General features: G+C 42.3%; 1 protein-coding gene and 1 pseudogene across 1 annotated transcript in view; both read left to right on the top strand.

The window, feature by feature from the left end:
* On the top strand, positions 1575 to 2593 carry LOC102191400 (annotated as a pseudogene).
* The window catches only part of ASAH1 (N-acylsphingosine amidohydrolase 1), a 28879-nt gene continuing 15965 nt past the window's right edge, over positions 8434 to 21347 (top strand). The window contains exon 1 of the mRNA XM_018042035.1: positions 8434 to 8613. Within this exon, the coding sequence (XP_017897524.1) occupies positions 8521 to 8613 (93 nt within the window). The 5' untranslated portion in view covers positions 8434 to 8520. The remainder of the gene's footprint in view (positions 8614 to 21347) is intronic.

Genomic DNA, 21347 nt, shown 5'->3' with positions numbered 1-21347 from the left:
CAGATTCTTAACTACTGGACCTCCAGGGAAGTCCCTGGTAACATGTTTAAAGTGCTCTCGGTAGTATTTAAGACAAATGATCTTGAAGGATGTGGAGAAAAGGAAACCCTCGTACACTGTTCATGGGGATGTAAATTGTTGAAGCCACTGTGGCAAACAATATGGCAGTTTCTCCAAAAACTAAAACTAGAGTAGTTCTATTTTTAGGTCATTACTATATGACCTAGTTTTAAAGAGCCTCTTGATGAAAGTGAAAGACAAGAGGGAAAAAGTTGGTTTAATAGTCAACATTCCGAAAACTAAGATCATGGCATCTGGTTCCATCACTTCATGGCAGATAGATGGAGAAACAGTGACAGACTTTATTTTCTCAGGCTCCAAAATCACTGCAGATGGTGACTGTAGCCATGAAATTAAAAGACGCTTGCTCCTTGGAAAAAAAGCTGCAACCAACCTAGACAGCATATTAAAAAGCAGACATTATTTTGCCAACAAAGGTCCGTCTAATCAAAGCTATGGTTTTTCCAGTGGTCATGGATGGATGTGAGAGCTGGACTATAAAGAAAGCTGTGTGGCTAAGAATCGATGCTTTTGAACTGTGGTGTTGGAGAAGACTCTTGAGAGTCCCTTGAACTGCAAGGAGATCCAACCAGTCCATCCTAAAGGAAATTAGTCCTCAATATTCATTGGAAGGACTGATGTTGAAGCTGAAACTCCAATACTTTGGCCACCTGATGGGAAGAACTGACTCATTTGAAAAGACCCTGATGCTGGGAAAGACTGAAGGCAGGAGAAGGGGATGACAGAGGATGAAATGGTTGGGTGGCATCACCAACTCAATGGACATGAGTCTGAGTAAACTCCAGGAATTGGCGATGGACAGGGAGGCCTGGCATGCTACAGTCCATGGGATCGCAAAGATTCAGACACAAATGAGTGACTGAACTGAACTGATATGACCTAGAAATTCCACTTCTGGCTATATATCCAAAAAACAGAAATGGAAAAGATACATGCACTCCCATCTTTATAGCATCATCATTTACCAAGGTATGGAAGAAACCTAAGTGTCTATCAGGATGAATAGATAAAGAAGTGAAGTGAAGTCACTCAGTCATGTCCGACTCTTGGCGACCCCATGGACTGATGCCTACCAGGCTCCTCTGTCCATGGGATTTTCCAGGCAATAGTACTGGAGTGGATTGCCATTTCCTTCTATCAGGATGAATAGATAAAGAAGTCGTGGTATATAAATATATACAATGGACTACTACTCAGCCATATAAAAGAAGGAAATTTTGCCATTTGTAGTAAAATGGATGGACTTGGAAAGCATGATTCTTAGTGAAATAATATAGAGAAATACAAAATACTGTACACTATCACTCATATTGTGGAATCTGAAAAATAAAACAAACTAGTTAACAAACAAAAAAGAAGTAGACTCAAAGATATTGAAAACAAACTAGTGCTTACCAGTTGGGGAGAGGTGAAAGGGGAGGGGCAATAATGCAATTATATGAAACAATGTATGTGTAATTTTTGAAAATTATAAAGCACCACAGAATTTAAAGAATCTTTTATTTGATAAAAAAAATTTTAAAAAGATGAATGATCAAGGCCAGTGCAGTCTGTGCTCGGGGTGAGCATGTTCAGGGTGGCATTTCCTGTTCTTGTCCCTGTGCCACTGCAGCCGGGGTCTTGCCTGCCACAGCCCAACCATGGCTTCAATTAGGAAGAGCTACAGAAAGATCTAGAAGAGCTGAAAGTGCTGCTGGAAAAAGCCACCAGAAAAGGAGTATCTGATCCCCTCACAGCTGAAAAACCCAAGATTGAGACAGAACTAAAAAACAAGATGCAGCAGAAATCACAGAAGTAAGCAAAACTTTTAGAAAACGAAAAGCTAGCTGCTGTGGTTGCTCTTATTAAAACAACATATACAATGAAATTCAGTAATTACGGATGGAATCAGTCAGACAAGTGTATGAAAATCTACATTAACTTCACTGGAGTTCATTAAGTGCCCACTGAGAACGTGCAGGTACATTTCACAGAGAGGTCATTTGATCTTTTGGTAAAGAATTTAAATGGGAAGAGTTACTCCATGATTATGAACAATCTCTTGAAACCCATCTCTGTGGAAGGCAGTTCAAAAAAGGTCAAGACAGATACAATTCTTATCTACATAAAGAAAGCAGAAAACACACAGTGGAACTACCTGACTCAGGTTGAAAAAAACGCAAAGAGAAAGATTAGACTTCCTATGACACTGAAACAGATCCCAGTGAGGAATGAATGAACATTCTAAAGAAAATTTACAAAGATGGAGATGATATGAAGCGAACCATTAATAAAGCCTCAGTGGAATCAAGAGAGAAGTAAGCCAAAGGAGATACAGAATTTTGAAACCTGAAAGTCTTTTTGCAAACTGTGATGTGGAAATAAAATGTTTCCAATAAGGAAATGCAGTGAGCAGTGAGCGGCACAAATAAACGTGACATGTAACTACTTACACAGCCTTCTTCTAAGTAAAGGCAATGAATTCTCTATTTCCTACTGGAGGATTTATTTAAATAGTGGTTTAGTCAACAAGTTGTGTCTGACTCTTGCGACCCCATGGACTATAGGCTGCCAGGCTCCTCTGTCCATGGGATTCTCCAGGTGAGAATACACCTGTGGGTTGCCATTTCCTTCTCCAGAGGATCTTCCTGACCCAGGAATCGAACCCAGGTCTCCTGCAATACAGGCAGATTCTTTACCAACTGAGCTATAAGGTAAGCCCCTGATTTAAATAAAATACGATTGTTAAGCACTTCCTCCAAAGATGGTTTCCTTAGTAACTGGGTCATTTTATTCAAGAAAAGAGTAATGTATTCTAATGTGAAATGTAAAAAGTCTTGCCTACTGAAAATGCCACATTATGTGTATTATTATTCGGCTAGAAGGTAGAAAAAAAAGTTACTACTGCTTGCCTTTGAGTTCCTGACATCAGCTCCCACCAAGAATAAGTAAAAATAAAACCTGAATTTTTGCGTAAAATGCAAAAAAAGATGATTTCAAATCAAATAGCCACTTATATAAAGATGGGACTCCTCTACTTTTTTTCTCTTTTTTTATAGACTTATTCTAAGGTCCAAGATAAATCAACCTATTTACACATTTGCACAGAGTGAAGCCCAGGTCTTCATAATAGCTCCTTATGACCTATATAATCTGCCCTACCCCACAGACCTCTCAGACTTCACCCACTTTTTTAACCCCTCTTCCTTCTGCTCCACCCACACTGACTTCCTTGCTATAGCCAAACATACCAGGCACATTCTGTTAACCCTTTGCTCCGGCTGCTCCCTCTGCCTGAAATACTCTTCCCTCAGTTCAGTCGCTCAGTCGTGTCTGACTCTTTGTGACCTCATGAATCACAGCACGCCAGGCCTCCCTGTCCATCACCATCTCCTGGAGTTCACTCAGACTCATGTCCATCGAGTCCGTGATGCCATCCAGCCATCCCATCATCGGTCGTCCCCTTCTCCTACTGGCCCAATCCCTCCCAGCATCAGAGTCTTTTCCAATGAGTCAACTCTTCGCATGAGGTGGCCAAAGTACTGGAGTTTCAGCTTCAGCATCATTCCCTCCAAAGAAATCCCAGGGTTGATCTCCTTCAGAATGGACTGGTTGGATCTCCTTGCAGTCCAAGGGACTCTCAAGAGTCTTCTCCAACACCACAGTTCAAAAGCATCAATTCTTCGGCGCTCAGCTTTCTTTATAGTTCAACTCTCACATCCATACACGACCACTGGAAAAACCATAGCCTTGACTAGACGGACCTTTGTTGGCAAAGTAATGTCTCTGCTTTTGAATATGCTATCTAGGTTGCTCATAACTTTTCTTCCAAGGAGTAAGCATCTTTTAATTTCATGGCTGCAGTCACCATCTGCGATGATTTTGGAGCCCAAAAAAATAAAGTCTGACACTATTTCCACTGTTTCCCCGTCTATTGCCCATGAAGTGATGGGACCAGATGCTATGATCTTCGTTTTCTGAATGTTGAGCTTTAAGCCAACTTTTTCACTCTCCTCTTTCCCTTTCATCAAGAGGCTTTTTAGCTCCTCTTCACTTTCTGCCCTAAGGGTGGTGTCATCTGCATATCTGAGATTATTGATATTTCTCCCGGCAATCTTGATTCCAGCTTGTGTTTCTTCCAGTCCAGCATTTCTCATGATGTACTCTGCATATAAGTTAAATAAGCAGGGTGACAATATACAACCTTGACATACACCTTTTCCTATTTGGAACCAGTCTGTTGTTCCAGGTCCAGTTCTAACTGTTGCTTCCTGACCTGCATACAGATTTCTCAAGAGGCAGGTCAGGTGCTCTGGTATTCCCATCTCTTTCAGAATTTTCCACAGTTGATTGTGATCCACACAGTCAAAGGCTTTGGCATAATCAATAAAGCAGAAGTAGATGTTTTTCTGGAACTCTCTTGCTTTTTTGATGATCCAGCGGATGTTGGCAATTTGATCTCTGGTTCCTCTGCCTTTTCTAAAACCAGCTTGAACATCAGGGAGTTCACGGTTCACGTATTGCTGAAGCCTGGCTTGGAGAATTTTGAGCATTACTTTACTAGCATGTGAGATGAGTGCAATTGTGCGGGAGTTTGAGCATTCTTTAGCGTTGCCTTTCTTTGGGATTGGAATGAAAACTGACCTTTTCCAGTCCTGTGGCCACTGCTGACTTTTCCCAATTTGTTGGCATACTGAGTGCAGCACTTTCACAGCATCATCTTTCAGGATTTGAAATAGCTCAACTGGAATTCCATCACCTCCACTAGCTTTGTTCATAGTGATGCTTTCTAAGGCCCACTTGACTTCACATTCCAGGATGTCTGGCTCTAGATGAGTGATCACATCATCATGATTATCTGGGTCGTGAAGGTCTTTTTTGTACAGTTCTTCTGTGTATTCTTGCCACCTCTTTTTAATATCTTCTGCTTCTGTTAGGTCCATACCATTTCTGTCCTTTATCGAGCCCATCTTTGCATGAAATGTTCCCTTTGTATCTCAAAACTAACTCCTCACCTCCTTCAAATCTCTGCTCAAATATCATTTTCTCAATAATGCTTTTCTTGTCCCTGTATGCTAACTCACTTCAGTCCTGTCAGACTCTGTGCAACCCTATGGACTGTAGACCACCAGGCTCCTATGTCCAGGGAATTTTCCAGGTCTGAATACTGTAGTCAGTTGCCATTTCCTACTCCTAGAGAGCTTCCTAACCCAGGGATCAAACCTGTGTCTCTTAAGGTCTCCTGCATTGGCAGGTGGATTCTTTACCACTAGCACCACCTGGGAAGCCCCTGTCCTGTCCATTCTACTTAAATTGTGACTCTTCCTACTCTCAACCCACTCCATCCCCACCACTCTGCTTTTTCTCTGTAATGTTTATTACCCTCTAACATCCTATGTAGGGACTTCCCAGGTGACTCAGTGGTAAAAAAAAATCCACCTGCCAATGCAGGAGAGGTGGGTTCAATCCCTGGGTCAGGTAGATCCCCTGAAGAAGGAAATGGCAACCCACTCCAATATTCTTGCCTGGAGAATTCCATGGACAGAGGAGCCAGATGGGCTATAATCCATAGGGTCACAAAGAGTCGGACATGATTTGGCAACTGAACAAAAACAACATCCTATGTACATTTCCTTGGGTTTGATGTTTATTGTCCATTTCTCATCTAGAATGTAAGCCTTATGAGGGAGGAGCCTTATGTCTTTTTTGTTCTCAGCTTATCCCGTGTCTGGAGAAATGATTGGCACACTGCAGGTGGACAGTAAATATTGTTTGCATTAATGAACATTTCTATGATCTTCTTTCCTAGAATGCTGACATTCACTCTTGCCATCTCCTGTTTGACCACTTCCAATTTGCCTTGATTCATGGACCTAACATTCCAGGTTCCTATGCAATATTGCTCTTTACAGCATCAGACCTTGCTTCTATCACTGTTAGAACTAGACATGGAACACAAGACTGGTTCCAAATAGGAAAAGAAGTATGTCAAGGCTGTATACTGTCACCCTGGTTATTTAACTTATATGCAGAGTACATCATGAGAAATGCTGGGCTGGAAGAAACACAAGCTGGAATCAAGATTGCCGGGAGAAATATCAATAATCTCAGATATGCAGATGACACCACCCTTAGGGCAGAAAGTGAAGAGGAACTAAAAAGCCTCTTGAAGAAAGTGAAAGAGAGCGAAAAAGTTGGCTTAAAGCTCAACATTCAGAAAACGAAGATCATGGCATCTGGTCCCATCACTTCATGGGAAATACATGGGCAAACAGCAGGAACACTGTCAGACTTTATTTTTGGGGGGCTCCAAAATCACCACAGATGGTGACTGCAGCCATGAAATTAAAAGACGCTTACTCCTTGGAAGAAAAGTTATGAGCAACCTAGATAGCATATTCAAAAGCAGAGACATTACTTTGCCAACAAAGGTCCATCTAGTCAAGGCTATGGTTTTTCCAGTGGTCATGTATGGATGTGAAGGCTGGACTGTGAAAAAAGCTGAGTGCCGAAGAATTGATGCTTTTGAACTGGGGTGTTGGAGAAGACTCTTGAGAGTCCCTTGGACTGCAAGGAGATCCAACCAGTCCATTCTAAAGGAGATCAGTCCTGGGTGTTCTTTGGAAGGAATGATGCTGAAGCTGAAACTCCAATACTTTGGCCACCTGTTGCAAAGAGTTGACTCATTGGAAAAGACTTTGATGCTGGGAGGGATTGGGGGCAGGAGGAGAAGGGGACGACAGAGGATGAGATGGCTGGATGGTATCAGGGACTCCACGGACGTGAGTCTGAGTGAACTCCGGGAGTTGGTGATGGACAGGGAGGCCTGGCGAGCTGCGATTCATGGGGTCGCAAAGAGTCGGACACGACTGAGCGACTGAACTGAACTGAACTGAACTGATGATCTTCTTGCTCACTGTTGAATCAGGAACTATTTTAATCATGTGATATGTTTCAAAAGTCAAACTTCCCTCATCAGAGAGAGGGATCCTGTCATCTACCACCAAAAAAAAAAAGAAAAGGAAAAACTGGAATAAATGTTCCCATATATCAAATTCTCATTTCTCAATCTCCAACAAAACCATTGATTTTTCTAACAAAGTAATACAAATGAGTAAAACTGCAATTTCAAACTTACGTAAGAAAAAATATATACATGAAGATTTTAGTGACAGTATTCTGATTTTGCTGAAGCATTAAAAAAAAATGCCAGTTGGAAGTCAAAAAGGTTCAGTCAGAAAGTGGAACCAAGAGCTCAGGATTTCCTATTGAACTTATATGGCTAAGATGGTAAAGAATCTGCCCGCAATGGGGGAGACCTGGGTTCCCTTCCTGGGTCGAGAAGATCCCCTGGAGGGCATGACAACCCACTCCAGTATTTTTGCCTGGAAAATCCCACGGACAGAGGAGCCTCGCAGACTACAGTCCACCGGGTCGCAAAGAGTTGGACACGGCTGAGCGACTAACACTTAACACTTTATCCGACTAGGACAACAGTGTCCAAACACCGCACGCATGCCAAGCAAATACATCTGTAAAGCTGTTTTCTAGGTGCAGGCTAAAACAGACTGCCCGCTACCATCCTCCCAGGTCCACCTGGGCTGTGCCAACCTGCGTCCTCTCACTGCAGCAGGTGAAGGTACACAGGTGCTTCACTTCACGGAAGGAAGGTTTTCGGTCCTACGTGGGCATTCCACCTGCTGTCTCAGTGCGAGTAAACTGAAGCCTAAATTCTGTGGTTTGTCAGCTCGGAGGCGAAAGCCTAAGTGGGTAAATTCACAGCCTGGAGCATCCGTGAGAGTTCACTATGCCCCGCTCCTGGCCCCTGACAGCCGTCGGGTGACCCCACGGTCAGGACCAATAACCTCACTCACTTCGGGCCCTGCTCTCCTCAGAAGGCAAAGACCGGTCGCTGTCGCCGGCTACGCCGCGTTTTGAGACTCTCGTGACTCGTGCCCATCTCATGGACATTTGGTACTGAGCGGCCCGAGTGCAGACCTCGCCCTGGGCCATACGGGAACAGTGCGCCGCTGCACCGGCGGGAAGAGAGGAGGTGGTCCCCACCCGCAGGCTCTGAGGAGGGCGCGGCCCTCTGTGAGGGACAGCGAGCGGAGGAGAGTTCCACAGCCGCACCCGCCCGGGCGGGGCTTAGGGCTGGAGCTTGGGCTGGGCGCAACCACTGCCCGCGGGGCGGGGGGTGCGACGAACACCACGGTCCTAACTCGAGCGCTCACCCTCCATCCTGGGGGTTTGTTCTTCATCTCGGAAGACTCCCTAGTCCCGCCGCGTCACTGAAAAGCCAGGTCCTCTCCTTGCTGCCCTCACCCCGGTGCCCATCTCCCCCCGCCCACACCTCGAGTGGCGCGGTCCGGCTCGCAGGTCACGTGGCAGCGGGGGCGTGGCCTGCTCGGCGCTCAGGTGGTGCCTCGAGGGGCCTCCTCAGGAGTCCTTTGCAGCGCGATGGTGGCTGGAAGGATGCTAGGCTGGAGTCGTCTAACCTTCATCTTGCTGAGCGGGATCGTCACCTGCTTGGTGGCGCAGCAGGTGCCGCCGGTGGGTGAGCTGGAGCCGAGGAGACGGAGAGGGGCGCGCCGGAGCGTCGGGGGAGGGGGGACGCACAGGTGCGGGGCAGGCGGGGCTTGATCGACCCCTGGCAGCATCTTTACAGGCATCCGTGTTTCTCTGAGCAGAGGCGTGGGTGCAGGTGAGGCTGGCGAGCCTCACCCCTGGTCGGTTCGGTACAAGCTGGAACAAAGAAACTTTAAGGGGAAATCGTCATCTCTACAGACTGGCGGTTGTGTTTGCACATCCTCACATTTGACTGAGTGCACTTTTTCCACGCGCCTACGGAACTACTGGAGGAAGAGTTCCAGCTGATCTGTGTACATAATTAAGTTACGATCTGCTTGAGGACTTCGGCTTTCTCTGCCTTGTGACGAGGTGCTGCAGGAGAGGTAGTAACTGAGGATCTGAAGGGCCCTCGGAAAGGACGAGGCAACCCCGGTTAGGGCGATGGGAGTAGTCCAGGCCAACCCGAGTCAAGTGACCACCAGACTTGTGGCTCTTTCCCCTTCAGGGAAGTAGCAGGAACACAGACTTGATAATTGCAAGAGCAAATGTGGGACCAGTTTCATTCTTAGCAAGGGAGGAAGTAGTTGCCGAGTGAGTCAGTGACTAGCCAGAGGTCACTCTGTTGTTTTCGGGTGCGTGACAGCTCAAGCCTCTGGACACCCAGTCTGGTGCTTTTGCATAGTTCTTTTCTCAAAACACCGTAAGACTGCATTTTTCTTTGCGACAGATCAGATAAATAGGAACTTGGGTGCATGTGACTTAAGACTGACTAGAAAAGGCTGCTCTTGACGGCTCAAGTAGGATATTGATATTGCAAGGAAGGTGTGCATTCGCCTCCTTTATTCTTTTATTTCTCTACGGAGAAGTGCTTTAAGAATAAAATCATAGTGACGTAGTATTCAGCCATTCAAAAGTGACACAAGGTAAAGCAAGTAAAAGCAGGAAACAAAAAGGTATGCACAGTGATTTAAGTAAGAAAAATACACAGTGGGCATGGGTTAGAAGGATATAAGGAAAAATAAAATTAGTCTGCTTTAATGTAGGTAGGGGATTAATTTGCTGTAAAATGGTGGGGATTATGAGAATTTTTGAAGAATTTTATACTTTGATACTGTCAATGCTTTCAGCCAAAGACCCCCGGAAACACGCCTATAGTTGAAAAACCTTGGTTTTATTATTCCACGGTGAATGAAAATGCTCACCATGGGCAACTCTGGGGTCTCTCAGAAAAAGGGCGTTAGGAGAAACCTGTTTTATAATTTGAATTTAGTGTGTTTCAGGGTCAGGTCTAAGGAATCAGGGATTTGCTCTAGATCAGATGCTTTTAGAAAGTGAGGCAACACTATGATTGAGTGAAGGACATCATTTGTTTAGCAATAGAAGAGGGTCTTTCGTGTTTTGTGAGTTGCAAGGTACCCTTGTCTTTTTTGTCTGAGCTTAGACAGAGTCACGAAGTGGGCTTTCTTTGTATGATTTTATCATGCCTCAGATTAACCTTCGTTGAGGTAGGTATTGTGAGGTCGATTATGTCTAACAGGAGAACAAAAATGGCCTGGCTTTTGAGTGTCAGATCAGCAAGTGCTAATACTGAGAGGTCTAGGTGTGAACCTCAGAACAGTTTCAAATGTCAGAGAATGCTTTTTATTTTCTTTCTCAGTACTTAAGCAAAATTACTTTAAAAGGTATTTTTAGAACAAGAAAATAAGTAGCCCCTCCATGAATCTGGGCTTCCCAGGTGGCTCACTAGTGAAGAATTCACCTGCCAATGCAGGAGATGTGGGTTTGATCCCTGGGTCGGGAAGATCCCCTGGAGAAGGAAATGGTAACCCACTCCAGTATTCTTGCCTGGAAAATCCATGGACAGAGGAGCCTGGCGGGCTACAGTCGGTGGAGTGTTACGAAGAGTCAGACATGTTTGAGCATGCACACATGCTCCATGAACTTAGTAATTTTTTATCTCAAACCACTACCACCAAACAGGGGTTATCAAAGTCCAATCCAGCCTCTGGTGTCAATTTGGGAAACTGCTTTCACAAATCTTTAATGAAATGAGAAAAAATAGGCCATAAAATTATTAACTTAGAATGTTAGCTTTTATTCTGATTGCAGGTGTTCAGTTTTTGTTGTTAAAATGTTCTTTCTTTTATGTGTGTGAATTTTTTTGGTTTGTTTTAATATTTTCACTTTCGAGAAAAAATTGGGACTCCTCTGTGCTGGGCCCCTCTCAGTTTCTTAACTGATCTGGAAAATCTGGGAGCCACTGGCTGAGAGGATTTGGGGAACTTCGCAAAAGTTCAGTGACTCGTCTTTTGACAGGAATAAGCAGGTTTTCATTTTGAATCACTCTATGATAAACTGTTGCCACAGAGTTACAAAACATATCTCAGAACTGCTTTTGATAAATATGATAGTGGGAACTAGAAGCCAAAACAGAAATCATTGGATTTGGAACATCTGTGGATTTTGTTCTGTTTTTTGAGGCTTTTCAGAGTATGGTGTATTTTAAGGTCTTCTTGAGTTATTCTTTGATTCTATTAAGAGATAACAGTAGAGGAAAACATAAGCAAAACACCGTATGACATAAATCACAGCGAGATCGTCTATGACCCACTTCCTAGAATAATGGAAATAAAAACAAAAATAAAGAAGTGGGACCTAATTAAACTTAAAAGCTTTTGCACAGCAAAGGAAACTATAAACAAGGTGAAAAGACAACCCTCAGAATGGAGAAAATAGTAGCAAATGAAACAACTGAGGATTAACTTCCATAATATACAAGCAGCTTATGCATCTCAATAACAGAAAAACAAACAACCCAATCCAAAGGTGGGCAAAAGGTGGAGACATGTCTCCAAAGAAGACATACAGATGTCTAATAAACACATGAAAAGATGCTCAGCATCACTAATTAATTGTGGTCCAACTTTCACATCCGTACATGACTACTAGAAAAACCATTATTAGAGAAATGCAAATCAAAATTCACTCATTATTAGAGAAATACAAATCAAAACTACAGTGAAATATCACTTCACAACAGTCAGAATTGCCATCAGAAAAAGTTCTGCAAATGATTAATGCTGGAGAGGGTGTGGAGAAGAGGGAACTATCTTACACTGTTGGTGGGAATGGAAATTGATACAGCCACCATGGAAGACAGGATGGAGATTCCTTTAAAAACTAGAAATAAAACTACCATATGATGCAACAATCCCAGTACCAGGCTTATTGCCTGAGAAAACCATAATAGAAAAAGACGCATGTACCCCAGTGTTCATTGCAGCACTATTTACAATAGCTAGGACATGGAAGCAACCTAGATGTCCATTGACAGATGAATGGATAAAGAAGCTGCAACGCATATATACAATGAAATACTACTCAGCCATAAAAAGAAACAGACTTGAGTTAGTGCTAATGAGGTGGGTTAACCTAGAACCTACTATACAGAGTGAAGGAAGTCAGAGAAAAACATGTATCATATGTTAATACATGTATAAGGAATCTGGAAAGACGGTACTATGAGCCTATTTGCAGGGCAGCAGTGGAGATGCTGACGTAGAGCACAGACTTACAGACATGGCAGGTGTGAGTGGAAAGGAGAGGGTGGGCCGAATGCAGAGAGTAGCATGGAAACATACACACTAACATACATGAAACAGCCGGTGAGAATTTGCTGTATGACCCAGGGAACTCAAACCTGGGCTCTGTGACAACCCAGAGGGGTGGGACGGGGTGGAAGATGGGAGGGAGGCTCAAGAAGGAGGAGGCGTATGTATGCCTATGGCTGATCCATGTTGATATATGGCAGAAACCAGAATATTGCAATTATCCTTCAATTAAAAATAAAGAAAAAAAGGAAGACAGTCGCAAAAAAGTTAAAAAAAAGATGATGGAGACAAGCTATCCCATCTATGGGTATTTATCCAAAGAAAATGAAAACACAAATTCAAAAAGATATCTGCATTCCCATGTTCGTTGAAGCATTATTTACAATAGCCAAGATACAGGAACAACCTAAGTGCCCATTAATGGATGAATGGATAAAAATCTCTCGCCCTCTCTCTCTCTCTCTCACACACACACACACACACGCACACACACTTGTGCACGCACACACACATGCAGTAGAATACTACTTAGCCATAAAAAGATGAAATCTTGCCACACATGATAATGTGTATAAATCTTGAAGGTATTATGCTGAATGAAATAAATCAGAGGACAGACACCATATGATTAATTCACATATGGAATATAAAAACAAAATAAATGAACAAACCAAACAAAAGCATGTAGATGCAGAGAACAGAGTAGTGGTTACCAGAGGGGAAAAAGGGCAGAGGGAAGGAGAACTGGATAAAGAGGATCAACCCAATGGTGATGGGTGGAAACAAAGTTTTGTGATATATACAGAAGTAGGGGCTTCCCTGGTGGCTCAGTGGTAAAGAATCTGCCTGCCAGTGCCAGAGACGTGGGTTCGATCCCTGGGTCAGGAAGATCTCCTAGAAAAGGAAATGGCAACCCACTCCAGGATTCTTGCCTGGGAAATTCCATGGACAGAGGAGCCTGATGGGCTACAGTCCACAAGGTCACAAAGAGTCAGAGACGACTTAATGACTCAACAACAGCAAGATTCAGAAGTAGATATATAATGTTATACACTGGTAACTTACATAATTTTATGGACCAATATTATCTCAATAAAAAATTTTATAACATAGTTTAAAAGATACTGGTGACAGAAATGGTGCAAGAAAAGTCTAGAGGGGGAGATGGAGATGACATCATCAGTGCTTTGTAGACCTTACTAAGGATTTTGCAATTTATCCTAAAAAGCACAGGAAGCTGTTGACTGGTTTTAAACAAGATGTGATAAATTTCTCACTTTCGAAAGATCAGTTTGGATTGGAAGGGCGTAAGTAAGGTAGCTATGAGGAGACTAAGGGAGAAAACTGAGTGACTTGCAGGAGGGTTGTGCCAGTGGAAAAAGAAAGAAGTGGATGGTTCCAGAGAAGATTCGGAGGTAGAATGAGCAGAAGGAAGAGTCAGATGGGGTGAGGGCCAGGCACCTTTCTGGTGCTCAGCTGGGTGAATGATGGCATCATTAGGTGGGAACAGGGGAAGGGAAGAATGAAGATCATTTTCACCCTGGTTACATCAAATTTCAGATGATACTGAACTTCCCAGCAGGCATTTGGGACTGGAGCTCAGGAGAGGTATTGGGAGTCGTAGGCATATTATTTGAAACCCACTGAAGCAGGTGAACATTGAGTAGATAGGAGAGAAGAAAAGAGGCCCAGGGACATGTATATGTCAGGCAGAGAAGAACAGGCAGGGTGAGAGCAGTGGCCAGAACTGAAGCGCAAGTGTTAGGGGAGCTCGGGGAGAGAGCAGGACAGACCACCTGTGTTGAAGGCCAGGAGGATGTCTAACGTCTGTTGTGCTTGGGCGCTGAGAAGTCGTTGATCACCTTGGCCGGAGCAGTGTTGGGAGCCGAAAATAGATTGTGGTAGCCTATGGAGGAATCAGAAGGAAAGGAATCAGACTGTGCCTGTGTGCTAAGTCACCTCAGTGGGTCCAACTCTGCGGCCCCATGGACTGTAGCCCGCCAGGTTCCTCTCCATGGGATTCCCCAGGCAGGGATACTGGAGTGTGGGTTGCCATGCCCTCCTCCAGGGGATCTTCCCGACCCAGGGATTGAACCCCTTGTCTCATGTCTCCTGTGTTGGCAGATGGGTTCTCAGTAATAAATCTAAGCAGATTCCTAAAACTGTGTGAAAACTATCCACTCTGGCTCCATAGTGAATTGCTGAATCGAGCTTGCTTTTATGCATCATCTTCTGAAGTGAGTAACACATATTGTGAATGTTAGCCACTGAATCAGCTCTTAGCATTGATTCGCAGAGTCTCCACAAATCACATAAACCCTCTCTGGTCTGGCCAGCTTTATTGTACTGCATTCAGCTTTACCCCAGTACTTTAAAGGAAAACATACACAGGTGCCATCTGTTTGCTTAGTCTACAGACACTACTCACCTGCTCTGTGCCAGATTGTGTTCCAGACGCTGGAGGTCTCTGCCCTTAGGAAGAGTTTGTTCCCATTCTAAATATCCACAGTTTAATAAGGTACCATCCCATCAAAGGTCAGAAAACAAGTGAAAATTTTTGCATGCTCATTTGAGTTTGTTATTTATGCAAGAAACAGGCCTTTTCTTGTTCAAGAATGTGTTGAATGTGTCTGCACTGTCATACATAGAGAACATCTTAAGACACAGTTCTTATTTAGAAACTAGTTGTTGGTGAATTAAAGAATTGAATTGAAATTGCCTTGCTGGAATTGTTCAGCTTCTTTTCCTAAGGTAAGAACTCTGGTGTGCGCTATATAATTTCTTTCATTGCCTTTTTCTGATTATGTGAATAAGACAAGCACTTGAGGGCTTTCTGGATTCTTTAGTACAATCTTAGAAGCACTCGTTTCATTGAGGTTCTCATCTGGAAGGGCTCGTATTTTAGGGAGCTGGACAAGGTGTCATTTCTTTTAGGCATGGGGCAATCGGGTTACTAATGGAAGAATTTTCAGTTTATATGTGATTTTCCTAAATATAGTTATGTAAGTAGCTCTATAGTTAGGTTTTTTTTTTTTAAGTGAGTGGGGAGGACATTACAACTGAGGAATTTCAAAAAGTCTTAAGTTCTTATCAAATAACCAGAATAATAAGAGAATTTGCTGACCCAGGAAGTATTTACAAAACATTTTACAGACATTTTCACCACTTTCTTTGGCTTTAGGAAGCAAAAATGAGAGAGAGAGAGCACACAGAGAGAGACTGAGGTTTTAAATTAGTTGTGTTTTTTAACCCTTTGACAAAGTAACACAGTATACCACGCAGACTACCTAATAACACTCCCTATCATCTAGTTACATTCGTTACCTGTCATTTAAGTTTTTGCCTACCTTATTAAAGTTATCTGTTATTAAAATCTTATATAGTTAAATTTGGAGATAGTAAGAATCTGTAAATAACAAATGGGCTCACTGTAATTTTATTTCAAGTCTACACATAGATTTTGAAGCTGTCTTTCTTTGTAGAAGTTTCCCTTGACAGTGAGAATGTAACTGTCTTCATTCTACCCCAAATCTAATTTTTTTTTGTTTAAAATGACTGCTGTTCATGGGCATTATGCTTAGTGAAATAAGTCAGAGAGAGAAATACCATAGGTTATTGTTTATATGAAGAATCTAAAAAACAAATAAATGAATATAGCAAAACAAAAACAGGCTCACAGATACAGAGAGCAAACTAGTGTTTGCCAGTAGAGAGAAAGAAAGAGGTGGGCAAATTGGAGGTAGGAGATTAAAAGATACAAACTACTATGTGTAAATTGAATAAGCTACAAGGACATAGTGTGCACTTCAAGGAATAAAGTGAATATTTTATAATAACTTTAAATGGAATATAATCAATAAAAATTTGAATCATTATGCTGTATACCTGAAACTAATATAATAATGTAAAATCAACTGTACTTCAATAAAAAAAATTAATTAAAAATTTAAAAATGACTTTGGTGACAGCACTTGATGTCCACCTGAAATACCCTGATCTGGTGGCTGTTACCTTTAAAAATTACAATCACATTTACCCTTACTCTTAACAGCCAAATTCCGTGCAGATTTCATGTCTGTATATTTCAGTGTCTGTTTATCGCTACCAGGGTTATCATGGTACAGTGGCTTATCAGCCTCCTGCATGTGTGATGACTGGGTTACTTACTCTCTTACCCCTGGAGTAGGTTGAACTCTTTCATAATATTTGACAGAGAACCATTGCCTTCTCGTTTATTGGCTTTGGAACCCAGGTCATGCAGATATAATTACTAGGAAAGATGAGCCTCCTTACATTTCATTTACTCACTGAGTTGAAAAAGCCCTGAAGGAAATACAGATTGTTCCCTATTAGGAAATAAATTGAGGCTTTATTCTTAGCTCTGTGGGAAGCTAGGAGAGTAAGCAGGGAAGCCTGGGCTGGGGCTGCCGCTGGGACTGTTAGTCCCTGACCGAGCTGGGTCTTACATCCAAGCACATGACCCTAAAGTTCCTGAAAACTTGAAATGTAGTAAAAGGGCCATAAATTTGATTTCTGTGAATCAGATCACATTTTTTACTCACCTGAAGGTCTGATATTTAGAAGAATCTTATGAGTAAGTTAGGATGAGCTAAGAGTTGCATTTCTAAAGTTAATACCTGCCCTTCTTTTTAAGTGATATATGTGGAAAATTTGTAGTTTGAGTTCTTAAAGTAGAGTGCTGCTTTACAGTGTCCATTTTCAAGGACACTTAACATTTCTCTAAACAAGGATTTAGAGTACCCTGCCCTCCATTGCAGTCGTCACTGTTTTAAAATAATTTTAGATAATGACAGTTAAAAATACTTAAAATCATGTCAGGGAATCAGTCTCTGAAAATCCTCCACATAATATAGCTGAAATTATGCAGGTTTTTAATTTGATATTTTAAAATGTGTATCAGAGTGTACATAGTTTAAAAAAATTGAATAATACAGAGAGCTTTATGATGAAAAGCAGCCATCTCTGGCTCTTTCCTTCTGCCCCATCCCTCTTCTCTGGAAGCAAACTCTTTTTGTTGTGTTGTTGTGTTTTCTGTTTTTTTGGAGTGTAATTGATTTACAGTATTGTGTTTTTAGGTGTACAGCAAAGTGATTCAGTTATACATATTTTTTTTAGGTTATTTTCCATTATAGGTTATTATAAGATATTGAATATAATTCTCTATATTATATAATAAATCCTTCTTGCTTATCTATTTTATATATAGCGGCTTGTGTCTGTTAATCCTGTACTCCTAACTTATCCTTCCCTACACCCCCTCCCTTTTTCCTTTTGTAACTGTAATTTGTTTTCTATGTTTATGAGTCTGTTTCTGTTTTGTAAGTAGATTCATTTGTATTGTTTTTTATGTTTTACATATAAGTGATACCATGATATTCGTCTTTGTCTTTCTGACTTACTTCACGTAGTATGATTATTTCTGGGTCCATCAGTGTTGCTGCAGATGGAAGTAAGTTCATTCTTTTTTATAGCTGAGTAATATTCCATATCTTATCTTCTTTACCCATTTTCCTGTTAATGGACACTTAGGTTGCTTCCACGTCTTGCCTGTTGTAAATGTGCTGCTGTCAACCTTAAGGTGCGTGTATCTTTTCGAATTAGAATTTCTGTCTCAGAAGCAAACACTTCTGTGCTGTGCACAGGCTCTTTAGTTGTAGCTTGCAGGCTCAGTAGTTGTGGCCTGTGGGGTCTTAGTTCCCCAACCAGGGATGGAACCCATGTCCTCAGCATTGCAAGGTAGATTCTTAACCATTGGACCACCAAGGAAGTCCCAATATCCTTTACCTTTTGAAATACTCAGTGATGTGTCTCACTGAAGGCGCTTGTATTCAGTCATTATTTCAAATAATCAGTAGGCCTGCTCATTTTGGGGACTCATCTCCTTTCAGCTGTAGAAATGTTTCTTACATTATCTCTGTCGTTACTTTCCCCTCTTTATTATCTCTGCTCTCTTTCTGGAAATCCGGTTAATCAGATGTTGGACTCCATGCATTGATGCTCTAAATCTCTCTTTTTTTTTTTTCCCCTCCTGTGTTTTCTATATAATTTTTTCTCTCTATTCTGGGAGAAAGTTTCTCACCTTTATTTTCCTATCCTTTTTATTTCTGTAGTTACAATTTTATTGAAGTATAGTTGATGTACAATATTATTTAAGTTATAGGTGTGTAATATCGTGACTTACAATTTTGAAAGGTTATACTCCATTTATAGTTATTATAAAATATTATTTGCCTCATATTGTATAGTACATCATCGTGGCTTATTTTATGCCTAATAGTTTGTAACTCTTAATCTCCTACCCCTATATTGCCCTCCCGCCTTCTCTCCCCACTGGAAACCACTAGTTTATTCTCATGGCTGAGTAAGTATTCCATTCTATATATATATACCAAGGAAAACCCTTGCAGGAGTTTTGACTGATGAAAAAAGTGGACAAAGGAGATCCCAGAGAGGTTCCTGGCTTGGAGTAGCATTTATTCTAGAGAATAAGAATAATGAAGATGAAAGGAGAGTTCAGTTGAGGGGCCAGTAAACAGACGACAACCCCCATCCCAACCTCTGCATCCAGGCTTGCATATGGCACTGCAGCTGAGCAAAACACTAAACCCGCACAGTGTCTCTCCACCTTCTATCTCTCTTTCACACATGCATGCCACCTTCCCTGGTGGCTCAGACTGTGAAGCATCAGCCTGCAATGGGGGAGACCCAGGTTTGATCCTTGGGTCTGGAAGATCCCCTGGAGAAGGGCTGGCAACCCACTCCAGTACTCATGTCTGGAGAATTCCATGGACAGAGGAGCCTGTAGAGCTACAGTCCATGGGATTGCAAAGAGTCAGACGTAACTGAGTCACTAACACTTTCATACCACCTTGGAGGGTTTGCCTTGACAGAAACTGAAGAAATCATCTAGCAAGAGCAGCTTGTTTGGATGTCAGTACCCTGAGTGCTGGTCTGGCACCTGTTTTTGTAAGGTCTGCAAACTGGGGATAGTTTTTATGTCCTTCAGAAGCTAGGGGGAGGGTGAAAGTCCAAGTGTTAGTCACTCAGTTGTGTCTGACTCTTTGCAATCCCGTGGACTGTAGTCCGCCAGGCTCCTCTGTCCATGGGATTCTCCAGGCAAGAATACTGGAGTGGGTAACTGTTCCTTTCTCCAGGGGATCTTCCTGACTCAGGGATTGAAGCCAGGTCTCCTACATTGCCGGCAGGTTTTTACACCATCTGAGCCACCAGGGAAGCTCTAGGGGGGAATGGATACGTGTATGTGTATGGATGAGTCCCTTTGCTGTCCACCTGAAACTATCACAATGTTGTTCATCAGCTATACTCCAATATAAAACAAGTTAAAAAACAATAAAATTTAAGAGGGTACAAATGGAAAAAATGTTGTGAGGGAATCAAAAGAAGATTAATATTTCATGACGTGTCAAAATTACATGCAGCTCGCACGTCAGGGTCCATACACTGAGCTGTATAGGCCCACAGGTGCACTTGTTTGCGTTTTGGCTGTGGCTGCTTCAGCACAGGAGCAGCTGGCTTGTTCCTGAAGAGCCTGAGTGTGCTGGGCTTCTGGCTTTCAGTGCTGTTCCCTGTGTTTCGAATTGCGCTTATGCAGTTACAACTCAGCTGCATTTAAGTGTCATATGAATTGATGCATCACGTTATTTTAATCCTTAAGAAAACTACGAGGCTAAGCCTATCACATCATAAAAAGGAAAATGGACTTCAGATGTGCTCTTGAGGCCAAGCAGAGTAGGGATTTTCTTGATAATTAGCTGGCAGAACATTGTGTTTATTACACAGTGACGCTAGAGTTGTATCCAAAGAATACAGTGTATGTTGGCATTGCAAGACCACGCAGACATCACAGTGCTCCCAGTTCCTAGGGGAAAAAGTGATCAGAAAACAACAGGTAGAGTATCTCATCACCGTAGAATTTACTGACAAATTTTAAAAAGTAAAATGAGGCTACACTCAAAGTAAATCTCCAGGTAGCTTATTTATAAGCAAAGCAGGGAAAGCTGTTTTTACAAGAAATTCGTCCTGAGAAAATTTGTTTCACACTCTTTTAGCCTTCAGCCAAAGACTGCTGCTGCCTGGGGCTTCAGCAGCAGCGTCAAGATCAACTAGCTGCTACTGCTAAGTCGCGTCAGTCGTGTCCGACTCTGTGCGACCCCAGAGACGGCAGCCCACAGGCTTCCCCGTCCCTGGGATTCTCCAGGCAAGAACACTGGAGTGGGTTGCCATTTCCTTCTCCAGTGCATGAAAGTGAAAAGTGAAAGTGAAGTCGCTCAGCCGTGTCCAAATGTTCACGACCCCATGGACTGCAGCCTACCAGGCTCCCCCATCCATGGGATTTCCCAGACAAGAGTACTGGAGAGGAGTGCCATTGCCTTCTCCAAGATCAACTAGAGAACAACGCAAATGATTCCCAGTTATCTTCTTGACTCTTGACACTGATCACTTATCAGTATTTATTAGAGCATCCAATGCCAAGTTTGAGACTAAAGAATTAGTCTTTATGAATAGTCTGCATAAAGCAACAGCAGGCCAAGGGTGTTTTCAGAGAACCTGAGAATTTAGTAGTTCCTAAAACCTGAAGTGGAATCTGCTGTGATATGTAACAATTAATAGTGGTGGAGCAGAAAAAAAGCTTGGTTGGACAAATGTACAAAATTTCTGAAAATGCCAGATGTTTAAAGCTTGTGGTTATTAATTTTATTGTTGATTGGCAGGTACTTTGTGGAACATACTTAAATCTATCATGTTGCTGTTATTCAACCATGAACTTCTTTTGCTCTCACAGATTTTTCACTTGTGTGAATTTTATAATAGATGCTGTGTATCCTGACTGTCCCTGCCCCTGATGGCAGCAGTGCAGTTTTACTACAACTTCTGAACTCAGGACTGAGACTGCAATTTTTCTGAATAAGAAGAACCACCCTCAGTCAGTCTTATTGAACACTGATTGGCTTTGAAAATTAGCTTGTGCTAGTTTGATTCTGAACTGTCAAATCGATGCTGTTTAATATCTAATATTTTATATTTCAATCATGCGAAATGGAACTTAAGTTCTAATGATAGCCT

Source organism: Capra hircus, chromosome 27, assembly GCF_001704415.2.
Source record: "Capra hircus breed San Clemente chromosome 27, ASM170441v1, whole genome shotgun sequence".
NCBI classification, from domain to species: domain Eukaryota; kingdom Metazoa; phylum Chordata; class Mammalia; order Artiodactyla; family Bovidae; genus Capra; species Capra hircus.
This window is presented reverse-complemented; position numbering and strand designations above follow the sequence as displayed.